The 19234-nt window shown below is 42.9% G+C and overlaps 1 protein-coding gene across 5 annotated transcripts in view; it reads right to left on the bottom strand.

Moving 5' to 3' along the window:
- Positions 1-19234, bottom strand: part of SLC6A6 (solute carrier family 6 member 6) — a 70502-nt gene that overhangs the window by 38263 nt on the left and 13005 nt on the right. For all 5 annotated transcript variants that reach the window (XM_059715670.1, XM_059715668.1, XM_059715667.1 and 2 more), the window contains 2 exons: positions 2450-2689; positions 1612-1746 (listed from right to left, as the gene is read on the bottom strand). In XM_059715670.1, coding sequence (XP_059571653.1) covers positions 1612-1746; positions 2450-2678 — 364 coding nt within the window. In that variant the 5' untranslated portion in view covers positions 2679-2689. The remainder of the gene's footprint in view (positions 1-1611; positions 1747-2449; positions 2690-19234) is intronic.

The raw sequence follows: 19234 nt of genomic DNA on the forward strand, positions 1-19234 counted from the left end.
TAAAATTAGTCCATGTGTGACATGTGGCTGGTGGAGGTTTGTGTGAACTTTGTGAAGATAGTCCTACTTTAAGCAGCGGGTTGGACAAGATAACCTCCCTGAGGTCCCTTCAAACCTTCATTTTCTATGATTCTTTGAACTTTGACAGCATTTCTTTATTCATTGGCAAATTCTCCTTAGTAATTATACAGGACAACTAGGGCTGTTTTTCAGAATCTGTGTAATTATTACAAAAGTTTTATTCTTGAATGTTTCCACAGAAGGCCATTCAAATTTTAATCATGCAGACAATATAGATGGGATGCCAACGATAAGCTTTTGCATGGCAAAAAGCATTTGGTTTCTAGTCCAGAATAATATTTGAAAAGGCATTTTTGCAAAAGGATATGACAATAAAAGACTCTGATCAAGAGAACATTGAACTTCTCCAACCCTTGTCAACACAATGAGAATTCACCTCCAACTTTCTCACAGGCTGGCCAGACTCTTATTGGGTATGTCTACACATGCATTTATGCTGGCTTAAATTTACTGCGGAGTAAATTACTACACAGTAAGTGGGAATAGGCTGGCGTCTACATGTGCAGACATTAAAGAACATTAACAATGTGTGTGGACTGACTTGGGACTAAAGTTAGTCCCAAGACAGACCACACACACAGTGTTACTGTGCAGTAAGGCGTCCACATGTGCGCTACTGTGCAGTCACTAATCGGGCGTAAATTTAATACCTACATGCTGCAGGTATCAATCTGATACCTACATGACGCAGGTATCAAATGTATGCTCAAGTTGGCTTAAGTCACCATATTTACTGTGCAGTATGGCCATGCACATGTAGATACTGTGCAATAATTTTGGTTACTGAACGGTAAATGCACATATGTAGATGTTCCCCGTGTGAACTTATTCAGGGAGAAATGTGCAATTTCTTCCGTGTTTTATTGGAACTTTTGCCAGTTAGCAGGATAATAGAAGCAAAATCAATATATCTTTTGTCCTATGGTTTCCCAGAATTCTACCTTTCCAGGAACTGATATTGGATGGTCAGCCAATATACAAACCGATGAACTTGAAGGGAATATTCTTATTCTTCTCCTGCTGGCAGGTTTTTAAGCAATAAATCCTAATAAGCTATACACTTTGCAGGTTTGACCCACTGAAGTCAACAGGAACCTCTCTCTAGGATCAGACTCTAATATCTGAGGATGTAAGTTGATATATATGCCTTGTGCTGGCCCTTTGCAAAGAGGTAAATTTCCTTGTTAATGCATTAGGTCTTGATTCAGCAAAGCAGTTAAGAACATGCTTAACCTTAAGGGCATGTGTAATCCCAGCCTTATTCAGCAAAGCAGATAAATGCATGCCCTGCGTCACAATGCAGTTAATTTTAAGCCTATGTTTAAGTGCTTTGGTGAAGTGGGACCACAGTGTTAAGCAACAGGAATAGAGGAAGATTTTTGGTATTTTGCAGGACTGGGTATGAAATCAGAATTATTGATTAATTTCTAAGCAATTAATTTCCAAGCTATACATTTATCACAAACTTTCCACCCCACTCTAGCATGTGGTTACTGTGTCCATGTCATGATACAAGAGAAACGTACTGACCAGTGAAAATAGGGCAGATCTTCTCCCAGCATGTAATTCCCCCTTCAGAGGTATACTGTCCTAGAGCCACTTCCAGGAAAAATACAGGAAGACCTCCCCCAAACAGGAAAATAAAATAAGGTATAAGAAATGCACCTGTGGAGAAAACACAATGGTATATGATAAAGATTAAGAGAATGGTAATATTCAAACGGAAAAACACCACAACAGTAAATATACATAACAAGGAAACAAATTTAACACCTTTGTATCAGCATATAATATTTCTACTTTTCTAGTATTATTGCTCACGATCAAAAAATTGACTGGTTAGAAAATGAAAGTGAAAGGATGCTTTCATGGCTTTTCTAAAGTGCAATGAGAATCACATGCACTTTTGTTTCATTTAACCCACAGTACTATTTTTATTTTAACACACACCAGAAATAGTCAGCCAAAGTCTGTGTTTTAGCTGCACCAGTATACATTGGTTGCTCTGCTAATCTGATTCATTCTGGATTTATACTGGCATGGCTCAGCGCATGAGTCTGTATCAGTTCTGTAATTTATGTATTTTCCAAGTTAAAAATGAGGTCCAAGTGGAGTACCAGTAAAATAAGCTCAACATTCAATTTAAGGGTGTTATTTTCTGCAACAAACCTTGAATATAAACTATAAACTAATCAAGCAGCTTCTCCTACAATTGGGGAAGTAGGAAGGAAATTTTTATGGTTATTTTATTGATTATTTTTAAATACAGGGGAAGCACTTACATTTCACTGTGACATTGGGGATAGTGATAGATGGACTGACGGACAGACAGACAGATAAAATCCGAAGGAGCTAGAGAGATACTTACCTCCGCCATTTTTATAGCAGAGATACGGAAACCGCCAGACGTTGCCTAAACCAATGAATCCACCAGCCACAGAGAGCAGGAAGTCAATCTTACTCGCCCACTTCTCCCGCTGGGGCGGCTTTCCCTCTGCTTCATCCTCAGGACGTGTCCCTGGGCTCTTGCCAGGGGAAGGTTTGAGGATGTCCTTGTGGAAATCTTTCAAGCACTGAAGCTTTTCCTTTGTGGCCATACCTCTGATCTCTAAAAAGAGAAAAAAAAATGCCAGGGGTTTAGAAAGCAGCCTTTACCAGTAACACTCTAGCAGTGCAAGACCTGCTTAACCAAATTAGATTCCTTTGGTCACCTTTCATCAAGCTTCTTGGACTAGGAGAGATATGGATCAACCCAAATTCTTGACCGAGCTATATCCAAACTCTGGACAGTCCTGCACAGCTCCAACAGGGAACTAAAACATGTGAAAAAGCCTTTCCTCTTTTCTCTTGCACATGTATCTGTGCAAATCCAAATACAATGCTAACTCTTCACAGACCTGATCCAACACCCAGTGAAATAAATGCAAAGATTCCCACTAATATCACTGAGCCCTGAGTTGGGCCCCTGAAAAATGAGGGACTGCATACGTGGGCATTTGCACCTCTCTGCTCCTGGTTGGTGTGTCTGGCCAAATTTACGGGGCGTCAAAGGCTTGGTGTTCTTATTCACCTGCTAGCCTCAGGCTCTTATGTGTAGAGAATACATGTTGCATCAGCAAGTGATATTACTGAGCCTCAGTGCTCATTAAAGCAGGGGTGGGCAATTATTTCAGCTGGCGGGCCACTGAAGAAGTTTTGGTAAGCTGTCAAGGGCTGCATACATAAAATCTTTCAGAAACTATCACTATAACAAATAAAAAATCATATACTAAAAATCAAACATCTATAATGTGTTTTAATTTTATTTCAAAAAATCATTTTTGTCCTGATGTATTTTTTTTTTTAAGTAGTGTATATAGAGGTGGTTACATAATAGCTCAAAATAGTCTTACTCTTGTATATTGTGTGTGTGGGTGGTAAGGGTGTGTGCACAGAGGGTGTGCATGGGGAAGTAAGATGTGTGTGGGGTGGGTGTGGGGGAGTGTGGTGTGCATGGGTGGGTGGGTGTGTGGGTGGAGTGGGGTGGGGTGTAAGTTGGGGTGTTGCCCACACGCTAGGTCCTGGGAGCTGGCCAGGGGTGGGAGGATGGAGGGGGATGGAGGGAGCAGGGCAGGAGGCACAAGCAGCACAGCTCACCCAGGCGGTATGGTTTAGGTGCAGGTGCCATCCACCCCCCACATCTAGCCCCGCGGCTGCCCCCTCGTTCTGCATGGGGCTGAGTCCTACCTCCTCCCACCCGCACCCATCCCATGCCCACCGATGGCACTGCTCCAGCCCTGGCCCCAGATGGCGCACACAGCATCCCGGCAGGGCTGCTCCCACCCAGGTATTGCTTGGCTCCCCCTGTCCTCCAGTACCTCCTCCTGCTACTGTCCCTGCTGTGCTGCCCCAGGCAACGGGTAGCACAGGGAAGCAGCGGCGCCTGTAATGACACATGCCAGGCACCGCGTGCCCAGCCAGGTTGGGGAGGAAGCTGCAGCCCCAGTGCACAGGGCTCCATTGGCCGCCTGCAGGTAGCTGCTCACTGCACCTGTTGGCCAAGTGGGCGGAAGTCAGCCAAGAGATGGACCTGGAGCCCTGCAAGCTGGCACAGGAACTGCCTACCTGTACCTTCCCCCTCAGCTGGCTGGGCAAGCATCCCCAAGGCAGCTGCCACCTCCCCATGCTACCTGCTGCCTGGAGCAGCACAACAGGGGGAAGAGGAGGAGGAGCCACTGGAGGCAGGGGGAGCTGAGCGGTATCCGGATGGCTGCAGCAGCAGTGGGAACAGACCTGCTGGAAAGCTGTGCACGCTGGCTGGGACCAAGGCTGGGGCCACTGGTAGGTGTGGGACGGATGTGGGTGGGAGCGCAGCTCAGGCTGCCTTGGCCCAGAGCAGGTGGGACTTGGTCCCATGCAGAGTACCGTGGGGGCAGCCATGGGGCAGATACAATCTAGTGGCAGGTTGTATCCAGTCCATGAACCGTATTTTGCCCAACCCTGTATTAAGGGATTATGCCTGCTACAATGGGCAGGGAGCCTCAGGTTGTTTCTGCTCACTCGGTGATACATCCATGTCCGAATCCCTTTCGCTCTTTTCAAAGAGCAATTTCAACTTGGTCCAAAAGAATTATATATATAGGGCAATGATGTCTTCTGCTGAGATGTCCAATAATCATTGAGGTAACTTCCAATTCTTTCTCTCCCAGTCCCCTAGTCTTTCCCACAGCTTACACTGTACAATACTGTGGCTGTAGTTAAAGTACTACACAGTATCTAGGAGACTAACTGATTCAAAAAGGCATGAGCTTTCATAGGCGACAGCCTACTTCATCAGATGCATTTGATAGTCCCTAAGGTGCCAGCTACACTGTCCTGCCTTCTGCCTGACTTCACACTAACACAGCTAAGCACCTGTCTCTCTACAGCTTTGAGAAACTAAGAACTCTACAAAAGCCAGAGTAGGGAATCATTTTTCCAAATCAGACCATAGCATCTGAAGGAACTTTCTCAGTTTATTCTATTTTTGCTACTAAACCGCTTTTACTTGGAATCAAGAAAAGCAAATAAATAAACCTTCATATTTCCATTAAGTTCTTATCCAATAGCATAATTCACCTGATGCAAAACCAAGAGTAAATTAAACCATAGCGGGAAAGTTCATTTTAATGCACAAGGCATTAAACATAACAAGGTGTTACATTATTTTATATACAGGAACCAGGAGTTCTTAATGCAACAATTTATGATATGTATTGTTATCGTAAACCCAGAGTCAGACACTGAGGCAAGTTCCTTCTTTATATAACTTAACTTACTTCAAATCAATCTGGACTGTCATTTGACAGAGTGGCATGATGCTGAAAGCATATAAATTTTTCATCAGACCCATGCAAACCAGCAAATTTATTCTTGGTCACAACCACTGCCTGCTTGCACATTATGTGTGCACAGCCATAAAAGCTGTGCTTCAGATCATCCCAGCTGATAGCTGCAAATCCAGTACTTGCTGCTTTCTGATCTGTAAACCGATTTAGCTTGTGGCAGTGATCTGAAACCTGGTTTGACATTAGTTCTGCAGGAAGTTTTAATCTGAGCAAGATCCTGAGGCAGATATGCATCAGGGTACTTCTACAGATAAAAACCTTTCCCTATAACCACGTCTAAGCCAGCCAAATCAGGGACAAACCATGACAGATGTGTCAGCCCCACTGGCTTAGACCCGTAAAAGGCAAATGTTCTTTCTTGTTAGACAGCCAGCTACATCAACGACTTCTTACTAATTTAGGATCAAAGAAAGAACATTCAACTTTTCAGTTTGGCATTCAGCGTGACGTTCTCCCGCATTAGGAGAAAGGCAGGCTTATAGCTCAGGCTGCTGAGAAAGCACGGAGGTGAGTACCTGCAATTCACAAAAGTGAACAGTAGAGGGAGCGCAGGGAGGGATAAAAAAATAACAAGATGGTGGATAGGAGTAGTCCATCATGAGTGTTTTCCTACCTTCCTTTGAAGCATGCTGTCCTGGCCTCTTTTAAAGACAGGCTACCAGACTCACAATCTTGGACTCAGATATCAAAGCTGAAACTTAGGTGGGATTTAGGCACCTAAATCCCATTTACTTCTAGCTATATGGTCCTATGCAAAGTTCTTATCTTTTTTTTTTAATTAGCTTGAATAGGTAATCTAATCTCCTGGGTTTCTGATTTACATCAGTGAAAGCACAACTTAATCCCAGTGAGACCGTGCAAGCCTACTCAGTACACTGCTTGTTTTAAATGCTGCCTATCAGATAGGTGACCACCCAACACTTGGAACAGGTTGAGTTTTATTAGATGTTTAGAGTTATGAATCCAAAAAGATGACAAAGCTAGTAGGGAAATACAGATCGACAGAGTAAGTCCTAAATACGGTCTTTTCAGATTCAAGTTTTGTAACTGAATGGGACTGCATTTTCTAACAGACACTAATTTGTCTTGAGCTATCCATAACTAGTGGATATTTTTGAAAATTTTGGTCTTGATCTTTAGGTCTTCAGCTTAGACCATGATGAAGCATCTTAAGCTTTCAGCTCTCTAGGAGGGACAACTCTTTAGGCCAATGCTCAGTTTTTAGTCCACCAACGGGAGTTTTGCCAAGGAAAGACCTCAGGGTTTGGATCATTAGGATTATCAGCATTTTGCCAATTTCACAGTGTTGCGGTACAAAATGCTTGAGATTTGTACAGTGTGCAGTTCTAGATCTTTGATTATGTTCCTTATTTTAGTGCTTTGTGTTTACTCTCAAACTCTTATTTGGCGTAGGAAAAGTCTTTATTATCCATGAAGGTGTGGTAGTTATGGCTAGAAGGAATATAGTTGAGGTCAGCACCACAGAAATGAACACTAAGTACTTGCTTGGAACTGTCATCCTGGCCCATGTCACGCTCAAGGAATGTGGGACTTTATCCCTTAGCTACCAACAACCACTGTGGGCCAATCATCCACTTCCAAGTACAGAAAAAGCGTACAAAGACTGTAAGGGTGGGTGTGGAAGCAATTCTTCTTGGAAGGAAAAAGCCAAGAGAACCGAGTTTGTTTAGCGAAAGGCATTGTCTTTATCATTAATAGGTCAAAGTTTCGTTTCCTTCAGTTATGTCCCACTGGGTGAGGTTAAAAGGACTCTGGAGGGATAACAATCTCATGGTCTGATGGAGACACTAAAACAATACTTTGTCGCCGCCCAGGTCAGAACAAGAGAATAATAGGTTATTTTTATAGTATCACTTAGAGGGAGTCAGATCTCAGATACTGCCCCCGCTAATTCCCCCAAAGGGAAAAACACTGTAAGAAAATACTCCTAAAATCATGGAGTCCAAAATGAATGATCCAGTTCAGAGGCACACATCTGCCTTCTAGGAGACACAAATCTGCTTTCCAGGAGACACATGTCTGCCTTCAAGGGCAGCCCCCTCCAGGAAGCCTGGGCTAGTTCCAGGTAAGTTTGGCTTGCTCTGCTGAAATGAAGATGGATAAACAATGAGTAGCAGCCTAACCTTCTATTTTCAGACTGGGTGTTCACCACATACAGCAAAATTGCTAGAAACTTACTTGGGGTTGGGGGAGGCAGGGAAGAATCTCATTTTGGCTGGGTCAAATTCTGTTCTGGTACACATAGGGCATGTCTACATGTCGCCATATGGCAACATTGCTATGGCGCTGTGCTTTAGTACTTCTTCTTGGAAGTGCAGCATGGATGGTCACTATGCCGTGCACACAGCGCACAGTTAATTTTTCCCACTACATTGGAGTGCGCTGCTACAGTGATGTAGTTGGTGATCATATGTAGACGTGTGATTGCTACGTCGTTGTGGCATGCCATATGGTGATGTAGCGCATCACAACATCGCTGTAGGGTGATGCGTAGAAATGCCCATAGGCGTTAATCCAAATTAATTTAACTGAAGACTACATAATTAATCTGGATTAATGCTGGTGTGGTGTAGAAGTATATATTAAAGCAGCAAAATGTGGGAATTTGCATTCTTCCCTCAGGCTCTGAGAATAATTGTTGTCTGTAACGCTCACAATGTGAGTGCTTCATCTCTGCAACACAACTCTGGTCTACAAGAAGAACCATGAACCACCATACTCCCAAATCCTCTCTCAAGCAGGTGCACAAACAGGCAACCTCAGAATCTCTTGCTGTGCCATTAACTCAAACTCAGTTGCTGCTCTCCCACTGCTGGTTACCGCTTTATACTTGGAGAAGGCCAAAAAACGTTGGCCACTGACAAAACACTCACATAACTAATGCCAGACAGTTTAACGGTGTCCATCCACACTGACAGTCACTTAATGTCTGCTCTTAATAAAAATAATGACCCGTTCCACAACCCTTGGCCTCCCAGACAAAGGAGACCAATACAATATCGTTTTCAGTGAGCGCCGTAAGGTCATATTCATCCCTGGTCCAGTGACCTTTAAGAGCCAAATCTTCAAACCAGTGTGCGCAAATAGCCTGATGCATATATGCCAGTCAAGGTTTGTTGTCCTAATAGGCTACTGTGTACATACCATAGTACATACATACATGAACAGTACATACTAAAGTCCACACATAATTACATGTGCCTTTAAAGACTAAAAAGTTCAATCAGAAGCCCCTTGATCTCCTGAATGTTAAGTCCCTCCCTCAGATATCCCTTTAAAAAGTTAGGAACTTATCTTTAAAGACTAAAACACACTCTAAAAACCCATAGTAAGCAAAACCTGTCTTTATAATATGTAGGGTATTATATATGCAGAAATGTAAGTGGTGGCTAGATAATGGCTATTTTGAAACGATGGTACCTTGCAATCGGCACACTGGCTAATCCTTCCCTTCCCAGAGCAGAAACCTTGTTCTAAAGCAGGGGCAGGCAATTATTTTGGGCGGAGGACCACTTACTGAGTTTTGGCAAGCCATTGAGGGCCGCATGACAGGCAGCCAGGGGCAGATAAATATTAATTTTCTTAATTTTTTAGGGGACCCACGGGCCGCATTTTGCCCACCCCTGTTCTAAAGGTAAGTGCACTAAGTCAACCTATGTTATATCCATTACAGGACTGGATACAAGCTGAACAGGGACTAGGTCTGGACCCTGAGAGCTTCATGTTTGAACACTGACCCTGAAATTGCCTCAGCTGCTTGACACTCTCCTACTCTTCTGTTAAGTCCAAAAAAAAAGTTGAGTTACTCAAGACTGAAGATTTCCATGGATTTCAATGGGAATTTTGTCTGAAGAAAGACCAGTCTGCACCACTCGTTTTCCTGCTAGTTGGACTCGTCTCTGCAGGTCACATTCTGTGGTTAATTTTATTCTACAGGTTCTTCTCCTATGAACTTCCCTGCATTTATGGCCTCCGGGCATCTCAGTGCTCCTCTTTGCCACAGTCTGTTACCTTTTGAAAGCCTCCTGTTTATTCTATTATAATTCGTTTTATACTCCTATGTAAACATGGTGCCCTGGCCAAGTGTAACATTTGCCATTTCTTGTCTCTGTCTGCTGTTTGTTCTCTATTCATCTTAGAAACCAACAGAATTTCCAGTGAAATTTCGTATTCTCTCAAAACTGTCCTTTCCTAGAGAGCAGCTGTCCCTGTGCCTCTTTCCCCCTCGTGTTTTTCTAATCAAAATGGATAGTATTGTGATTCCTCTCCAAGAGCCAGTTCTTGCTCTGATTTAGGGCAACAGAAAAGCATCTATTGATTTTAACAGCAGCAGGGTCAGAAAAAACCTGATTACATTTGGTTCATTTCCCAGGATCGCTCCAAACTAAAACTTTTAACTCTTAGTCTTGACAGATTTCTTCCCTTCATGGAGCAGAGTTGTGGGCCTAGTCACTACAGCAGTAAAACATTTAATGCCTTGATAAAAGTTCTGTCTTCCTTACAGATCTTTCCAATCTGTGGGGAAAAAATAATCCTGATCCATTTCTTTCTCTGAGTTGAAGGCGCATGCAAACGTCCACTGTATACCTGACTTCATCTACTGTCCTTAACTTATATGATGTCTTTCCAAAGTAATAAGCTTTTCATTAACTTACAGTCTCTCTTGATATTATTAAAACTTATTATTACGCACTCATTCATCTCTTCTTCCATACTTTCCTTCTTAATGTTTTATAGATTCTTTTGATCTTTCCCCCTTCATTTCCTTTCTTTCTGAATAAATATCCATCTTTCTATTATCGATCGATCAATTCTTTTCTTAATTTTTCTTCTTTCAATCCCACCCCCCACCTTTTCTGTTTTTCTATGAACCCTCCTTTCACAACTTTTGTACCATTTTCAGTATTATATGCTTTTTCTTTTCCTTCTATGGCTAACATCTTGAAGGATTGCTACAGAAAGCATTGGAAGCAACAGATATCCCTTTATTTAACTGAGATATACTACAAAACAGAAGCCCAAGGCTTGATGTTATTTCTCTTCAATCAATTGTGTACTGGATAAAAAGCATTTATTTTTCCAGATGCCCTTCTTATGTATGTTCGTATTCTTCAAAGGCTGTAAATAGGTACTGTGTCTCAGCGCAGAGCTGTTGAGGAACACTGCAATCACGCAACGTTCTTGTTCTATTGTGCCTATTATTTGAAAAAATAAAGCAGTCACAACTAAAACCCCTATGATTAGCTGAATAGGAGAAAATTAAAAAAAAAAAACCCTTTGCACACGGGAAATGTTTGGCTTTTATAATGGGAGGATAAGGGTGTGGAAAGAAACTTGAAGTCTCTCCATATTGCAAAAGAGAATAAAATGCATTGTATTTTAATGCAGCATTGTTATTAAACAGAAAGCCTAAAAAGCTGAATGCTTTGCAGTCAAAGGTTATCCTTTGATAAAGACTTGGGGAAAGGAAGGGAGGTGTCTTGATATACCACCAAAGGGAGTAGGAGTTCACTAAGGATTCCCACGTGGGGAGAGGAGGAAAAAGGGAGACCTATTTAAGTCCCATTGAAATCACCACCAAAATATGTTAATTTTAATAGGAGTAGCATCAGAGTCCAAGTCCTGGGACTAAAGCAAAAGGTCATGCTTTCTGTGAAAACTATTGTCCAGGAAGGAGGAGGGAGTGTGCAGCCCAAGAGGCCTGTTTAGCTGGACTGTAGCCATTCGTGCAAGCCTTGGGGAAGGGTAACGGATGTCTCCTGCATGGAGTATTGTCCCAGCACACCAGTCACTGTTTAGCCCACCTCGCTCTCCAGCCCCAGCCAAGAGCCAGGAAAATCCTCCCACTGGCATGCACACATGCAAGGCACAGACTTTCCCTGCCTGGCGGGGGATGACCGCTGTTCCTTTGCTTTACAAAGCCACAATTGTGGAAAGCCAGAGCCTCCATCCCTGGAAATTTTCAAGATCAAGCTAGACACACTTGACTGGGATGGTTTAGTCAAGGATGACTCTGGCTTGAGCAGGAGTATGAACTAGATGACTTCAGGAGGTGCCTTCCAGGCCTAATTTGCTATGCTCCTATACCTAAATCTCAGCCATTGTCTTCTCCTGCTGCTGGGCTTGTTCCACCACTGTCCTTGCTGATTCCCTTAGCTGCTTCCACACAAGGCTACAGGTGAAGGAAGGCAGCAAAGCAAGGGTGGGCAAGAACAGAGGTAAGAAGAACCCTAACGTGCTAGTGGTAAATGTGGAAGGGAACATCCAGTTGAAAGGTTGTTTTTGTTCATATCAAGCCAACTGCTGAGCTAATTTGATGCCCCCCCAAGTGCACTTGCTAAAACCTAATGATTATCAAAAGCCCGAGGGGAGCAGCAGCCTCCTCCTGCCTTCCCTGCTACTCTCCTCCAGCTGTACTGGATCACCCATTGTGATGCAAGGCATTAATCCGCAATGCAGCATAACTCTGTAGGTACTGATCTTTTTGAGAAAGGGTCCTTGCCTAAGTCCATGAGATGTAGGGGGGCATGTCATTTGTATAGCAAAATGGTTAGATTCCCAAATGTTGTGGGTTTCAGTAAAGAGGGCTCTTTGAACCTTGTGTCTTAAAATTATTTCTTTTCCTCCTCTGACTCATTTGTTTGCACTCTGTAATTATCCAGCTTCCTACTAAACCCAGCAAATTCTTTGTGCTCTTTTTTTCACTTCCAAGGATTTATTGTACAATTAAATTATAGTCCATTAGTGAGCAGTAGCTATGTCTACAACCTCTGATAAACCACCAGCAATTTTTTTTCCATAGATGAAGTAGAAAAGTTAATTGACCCTGCACCCATATAACCTCTTAAAACAGGAAGGGGTTCTGAACTTGAGTATTCACCATGTTTTAGGCTGTGACTATTTAATTTTTTTGTACATGATTAAGAATCTATGCACTGCATCCACATAGCTTATAGAATATGTGCTACCATTAGATGCCAAAATTTACTGCAGGGCCAGAATTGCAAACTGTCTGGTGCTTTAGAGTACAGAATTAAACAATAAACTAAGCATTTAGTAAAGCAGATGTACGACAAGTGGCACAAATTCATTATTTTTAAAGCTGATTTTATTTTTCTTGGGAATAAGTCATTCTGCCCTTCAATACTTTTGCAGTACATCTTCAATTTAGTTCTACATTTATGCATGTTCTTTATTCATAGCTTAGTCAAAAAGGTTTCTTATAATATCTTCTAAACAAGCAAATGAAAGAAATGCATCAGAATAAATGGTTTGGGGGAAAATACACATTCAGTCACTAAACTCTATTCATATCTTTTGGCTGCTCTTGCTGCGCATCAATGACATTTGATGCTAGTGGCCATATGTGAAAGGGAAGATGAAAAAGGAACGGGAGCATTCAGTTGTCCTTATAAATACACATTTTAGTAAGCAGAAGAGCAGCTGTTGAGGTGCTTCAGCATCACATACACAAAATCATTGGATCCATCTACGCTGCAAATTTGCCTAGCTTTTTAACCAGAGGGATGTCACGTGGAGTTTGTATTTTCAAACAAGGTTAGGATACCTTAGGGTAGGCAGATGTTACCAGGTTTCTATGCTATCTATCCATCCCCTTTCAGTGTTATACAGGGGACATAATTTAAGTGTTGTGTACTGCAACATAAACATCAGACTGTAAGGTTTCTAACATGGAGCCTCTGATATGGAAGCTGATCCCTTTAATTCTGTCTGTGTACCTGGCTAAGCTAGTTCTCTTAAAGGTCTTGCCTCTGGCAAATCTAGAAAGTGCAAATCTGCCCTGCCTTCTGCTTGACCTCAGACTGACAGAGCTAACTATGAACTTCTCTGTGAAGGAAGACATCCTGAAGTCCAGGTTAAAAAACTATGCTCCAGCACAATCAGCTGATAGGCCACCTTTCTCTGACCCTGGTGGGGAATCCCGCCAACACAGTATCTGCACACCCAGACTTTCCCAGATTGCACTGATAAAGGCATTGCTGACATACAGTCGGGAAACTGCTGCTGTAGGAATGCCCCAAGCTGCGTTTGCGGTGGCCGTGCCAGAGGGATGTGCTGGAGCCCTGCGGCACTGAAAACACAGCACTGCAGGTGGAGTCCGTGGTCTTTTAACCTAATGACCAAGAGCAATGTTGGTATTAAATGTGGATTTCTCCTTTTTGTCCGCCATTCTTGTTCAGGGAACTGTGAGTCAGAAATGTATGAGTGCGAGGAATTGGTCATAGACTTCTAAAATGACACATGCCATTCGGTGCTGGTACGATAAGAATTGATTCTTGTCTCTCTGATGTTTCCAGGCTGGTTTATATAAAAACAGGTCTGGTCACAGGTCTTTAACAAAAAAGGATTTTCTAAGTGTTTTAGATTTGGGATTTTTGTTAATGTTTGTTCATGTTTTATTTGCTTCAAGAAAAAAAATGAACAGAAACTGGATACATTTCTCAAGTTTCACACAGGAAATGAATTCTCACAGTCGTTCTGACATGCAAAGTAAACTAGAGACCAGGGAGTTTCTACAGAGGATATGCCAAAAGGAGAAGTGATAAATTAGCTAAAGAAACCAGCAGAGATGGTGACACTCTGTGTAATTTGCTTGGCTTTTAACAAAGCCCTGAGATAATATCATGTTTTCTCTCTCTTGCTGTTTGCATGCAACTGGTGAAAGGTGCTGGCTTGACAGCCTGGTTACTGAAATCCTTTGTTTAAGCACTGAATGGGTAAAGAATAGCCTTGTTCAGCATCAGCTTCCCCTGCATTTCTCTGCCACCTTCACTGTGCATCCACCATAATACAGAAGAGATTGCTTCCAGTAGGACAAGCATGCTTCAGTCTTCCTGGCCCAATGCTCCTTGCATTTTCTGCTGAGGCTCCCTTCAAGAAGCTCAGCTTTAAGGGTACATCATTAACACATCTCATGCTGGCTGCTGAACAGCTATCTACCAGAAGTGACTTTTGATCAAAACTGACCTGATTTAAACCCAAGTTGGAGGTGAAAGGCTCCGTATCTCATTACTAATCCCAGGAGCTATCCAGGTCTCTTAAATATCACATGATTTCAGTTAATTTTTAAACCATAAGTATATCTTCAGTTCTGCTTAGCCACATAAGCTTTCCCATCAGCTCTCTCAAAAGTTGAACTCTTGTTTTTTTGTGTGGAGAGATGAAAATCAGATCGTGCGCAAAACAAATATTTCACTTCTCCAGGGACCCTGAATAGATAAACCACTTCAGCATGCCACACTGTGAAGTGGAACGCATGCTGCATGTGCAAACAAAGAGCCTGATCCTATGCTTTGTACTCAGACAAAGGCCCCGCTGAAGTTCACCTTGGCCTCATTGACTTTGGAGGGAGCCTGCAACAGTGAGGAGGACAGAAACAACTGAGATGCAGAGAACCCCAGCGGTCTGTTAACATTGGTGCTACTCAGCTATCGCACATGTTGGTTGTTCTTCTGTTGGTTTTTGTAAGTGAATGTGTGTCTAGATACAACTAGACGAAACATGAGCAACACGAGCATTTTCCCTCACCTTTTATCTTTTCAATGATTTCTGACAGACATCAGCTGATAGTTTTAGCTGTTATACTGCTTTTATAGTCCTAACCCAGCTCTCTAAATTTCACCTGTCCCCATCAACCACTACTTCCAGTTTACCAAGATACAGTTCATAAAACAGAACAGCTGGGACCAGATTCATTCCTAATGCAATCTTACCTAAATTGGGGCAGGGGGGTTACATTAAGTCTGAATTTAACACCCAAATACTGTTTTCATCCTGGGCTAATTTTGTTGTTTTACTGACTTGGGGTAAAGGGATGCACAGGTGGGAAATTCTTGCAGTCCCATGATATAAAATGTGTATGTGAAATTGAGCTGAGATTGTCACAGAAATATGGTACATGTAAAGCAGATGGTAGCATGCAAAATAATTTCTAACAGGCTAAATGTAAAAATTATAGTTTAAAAAAATGGTGGTACGTGTACAAGAACTAGGTGATCTAATGGTTTGATGCAGACAGAATATTAGAAGTGGTTCAAATTCAGCTACAATGCTTTCTATTCCTCCTTTGCATGCATCTTTTCCATGTATTTAGCTCCATTTATAATTTGTATTTGAGGTAACCAATGCTCCCTTCACCATGCACTGTAGTGAGTGGCAAAGTGGACTAAATGGGGCAGAAGGGACCCTGAACTTCATGGAAACAGGGGAGCAACAGGCTTTTCCACATTCACCTTGCACATCTTCCTGTGTGAGAGAGGGAGGCATCACCTCTTTAAAACTTTGCCTGTATGACAGGGAAGGGAGATGCTATCACTGAGGGGAAAGTAGTGATTGCATAGAAACTGTACAAGCTTCACGACCAAAAGGCCATCCTGCTGACCCTAGTTTTAGGGACCTTCCTTCAAACACAAAGGACAAGGCAAGTTCTTTAAAATCTGGGAAAGACTATTCTGGGAGCCCTATCTAAAAGCTTTGCTTCTGACAAGGCATGATGGGAAATAAAGAGCGTATATAAACCATAAATAACCTTCTTACTGATAAAGGACAGACCTGGAAGGAATCAAATTTTCTGGGTAGGCTTGGCTGGGAAGAGCAAGCAACTTCTTTCTGTTTTGTTCATAATTGAAGATTGTTTTAGGGGTGACTTTGGGGTGAAACTATCTTTGAACACCTTTGAAACTATCTGAAATAACATGGAAAACAGTTTTCATCCCTTTTGGGATAGGTTAAAATAAAGCCCTCTAATGAAGACAGTTTTCTGTTAGAGTGCAACTTGGCTGGCCTGTGACATGCTGCATCTTGAAGCTTAAAGATTTTCTGCATAGCCAAGGTTGTCTAGCGTAGGACTGCTGAACTGGAGATGAGCTGAGAAGCAGTTGTTCTGTGCAGTATTAACTACCTTTGGTGGCCCCTACGCCTCCCATGGAAAGCACTGCATAGCTGCAAAGGCCGAGGAAGTCAGCGTGTAAGTAAAAGTCAAGTGTCCTGTGACTCTCTTCAAAACTATTCAAGTATTGACTAATATGAAATGAGATTTAGAATCAATGGGGAGGGAAGTGTTTCTGTTTGAAATGGCTCAATTATTAACAACTTGTGTACTGTTTCACATGACATTTCACTGAGATTTAGGGAAACCTGAATGGAAATTCTGGCACTGATGTCCTCAGTAGCCAAAACTCCTACTGGGAGTCCAAAATGTCATCTGAGGGGTCTTCCTCAAGGAGCTGACAAGCTAGATCATGAACAGGAAATATCTTACTCTGATCTTACATTACTATAACCGCTGACCTCAGAGATATTTCTTCTGAGCCGTAAAAGAGATGGGAATCTCATCTGGAGTAAAATGTATTGGTAGAAAACTGGATTGAGAATCAGTTCTTAAAACATCAGAGGAATGGTGTTGGGGAAAGGAGGGATGAAGGTTAAAACCAAGAGGAATCAAAACTATAAGAAAGACTAATCTTGATGCTCAGAAATTCCATACATTTAAAACAAAGTATTGGAAAGCAAAATTTATCGAGGGAGTTAAACTGGTATGTAGCAAATGACTAAGCTCTGAGATTAATATAAAACAAGCAACTGCCATTGGTGGTGCCATATCAGATTATAATCACTTAACTGTCAAAGCAAAGGAACATGTTCCTTTAAAAAAAACTCCCCAAACTACTGAACATAACAAAGCATGCTACATGATCATTACTGCTAATCATAATGTGCCGTATGACCCCCTTGCCACAGTAACCTGACATACATTGCTAGTTCAGGTATATAACTCCCTATGCAATTTTGGATAGTTTTAAAGAACCATTTTGGATGGTTCCATTAGTTGGAGATCTTTTTTTTCAAGTTCTCACTTCATTTCCCAGATAGATAAGCAGAAAATAATCCTGTGTATGAAGATCTGTTTCTAGTGGCAGAGAAACATTGTAAATGCCTGGGACATATTGCATTGTGTGGAAATCTATCAAGGCAACTTCTGGGTTGTCAAAACACATAACTAACATGTAAGTGGTGCCTGCAGGCCTACCAAGCCCAATCTTGCCTGGTGCCAAGAGTATTTTCTTTAGAGGGCACAAGGGCACATTGCAAAAGGTAGGGGTGTACCGATAAATATTTTCTTGGTTGATACCGATAGCCAATTATTAACCAACCATATCACCTGATGCCGATCCGATAACCGATTTAACTGACATAAATAAACCTTTTTTTTGGCACACTCCAGCAGCCTCCTGTGTTACATGTATCAGTCCTAGCAGCAGGGGTACTTGAACTAAAGTTCATTGAATGAGCTTTACTAGAAGCGCTGCTTCCACCATTTTTAAGCGTGGGGGTGCTTTTAAGTGGAGAAGAGCTGAGTGGGGAGAGGGTGGATGCGGGCTGCCCACTACAGGCTTGGGGCTCTCCACTCTGCTGCCTTGGCCCCAGAAGCCCCATGCTGGCTGAATGCCCCCTGCCCACCTGGCAGCAGGGGGCACAACTGGCTGCTCCCACTGCTGCCGGGTGGGCAGGGGGCAGGCACAGGACTCCCAAGGGAAAGGCAGTAGAGCAGAAAGCCCCAAGACCACAGCAAGCAGACCGCATCTGCCCCATGCACAAATCTAGGGGGCACATGCCCGTCCTATGCCTCCCCGGGGGATGTGCACAGTGGCTGGGGGCTGCCCCATCACCTCTGGATGAGCCACCTCTGGCTCTGTCCCACACCCTGCACTGGCCCCGGGTCCCATGAATTGTCTTGGGTGGGCAGCACCCCCAGCCCCTACCCCTACCCCACTCCCTCCCTCACTATGGGGGGCCTCAATCTGTACCCCCCATGCCCCTTCTCCTCCATAGACTTACCTGCAGGGAGCTGCTCTCCATGCTGTCTGGCTGTGCTCCTGGCCATGCACATGCACATGGTGTCCCCCGAGTCTCACCCCGGGCAGCCCCAAGCAGGACCCCTTGCAGGCTAGAATGCTGCTTACTGTTTCCCAAGGGAACCCAGGCATCTGGGGGCTGCGGCCCTGCACGGGACAGGGAACCCAGGTGTCCAGGTCCCTAGCCAGAAGGCATAATTATGAATAAACATTATCAGCTTCAACAGCTGAAATAAGCCGGTAGCCAATAATGTCGTTTTCCTTTTTATCGGTGCCTATCTGACAGGCAGCTGATATAACCAGTGCACCTCTATCAAAAGGCTTTTACTACCTGGCAAAATCAAGCCCTCAATGTGCCAGCATTACCATGAAGGAGCTAATCCTTCAGAACATGTGACAAAAGTTGTGCTCTTACCTTCAGAAAGCAAACAACTTGGTGTAGAAACACAGGGCATAGGATATTCTTTGACTTGGGAGGGAAGATGACATATCTCTATGCTCGCTCTGCCTGATAAGCACTGGTGGACAGCTCTGGGACAAATGTAATGCTAACAAGAGCCTAACAAGAGCCTAGAGATGCCTGTCAGCATAGTCAGACAGAACAGGTACAAATGTATGTGTTTAGGGAAAACCTGGGTGGGAGGGAAAGGTGCTTCATTAAATCAGGGAAGGTCAACTGAGCTTTCAGCTGTACCAGGACCAGCTAACACAACTGAAGTGTGTTACTTTGTGTCTAGGCAGAAGCTTCAATCATTTTAAGGTAAGTAAACAGAAAAAAACCTAAAAGAGTATTTCTATCCCATGTAAGAAGGGCCTAAATGACAGAAGTTAATATTTGGAATAAGTCCACTAAAAATAGCAGTAACATCAGCTCTATAATTGTGCCACTGA

Source organism: Alligator mississippiensis, chromosome 12 (genome assembly GCF_030867095.1).
Source record: "Alligator mississippiensis isolate rAllMis1 chromosome 12, rAllMis1, whole genome shotgun sequence".
NCBI classification, from domain to species: domain Eukaryota; kingdom Metazoa; phylum Chordata; order Crocodylia; family Alligatoridae; genus Alligator; species Alligator mississippiensis.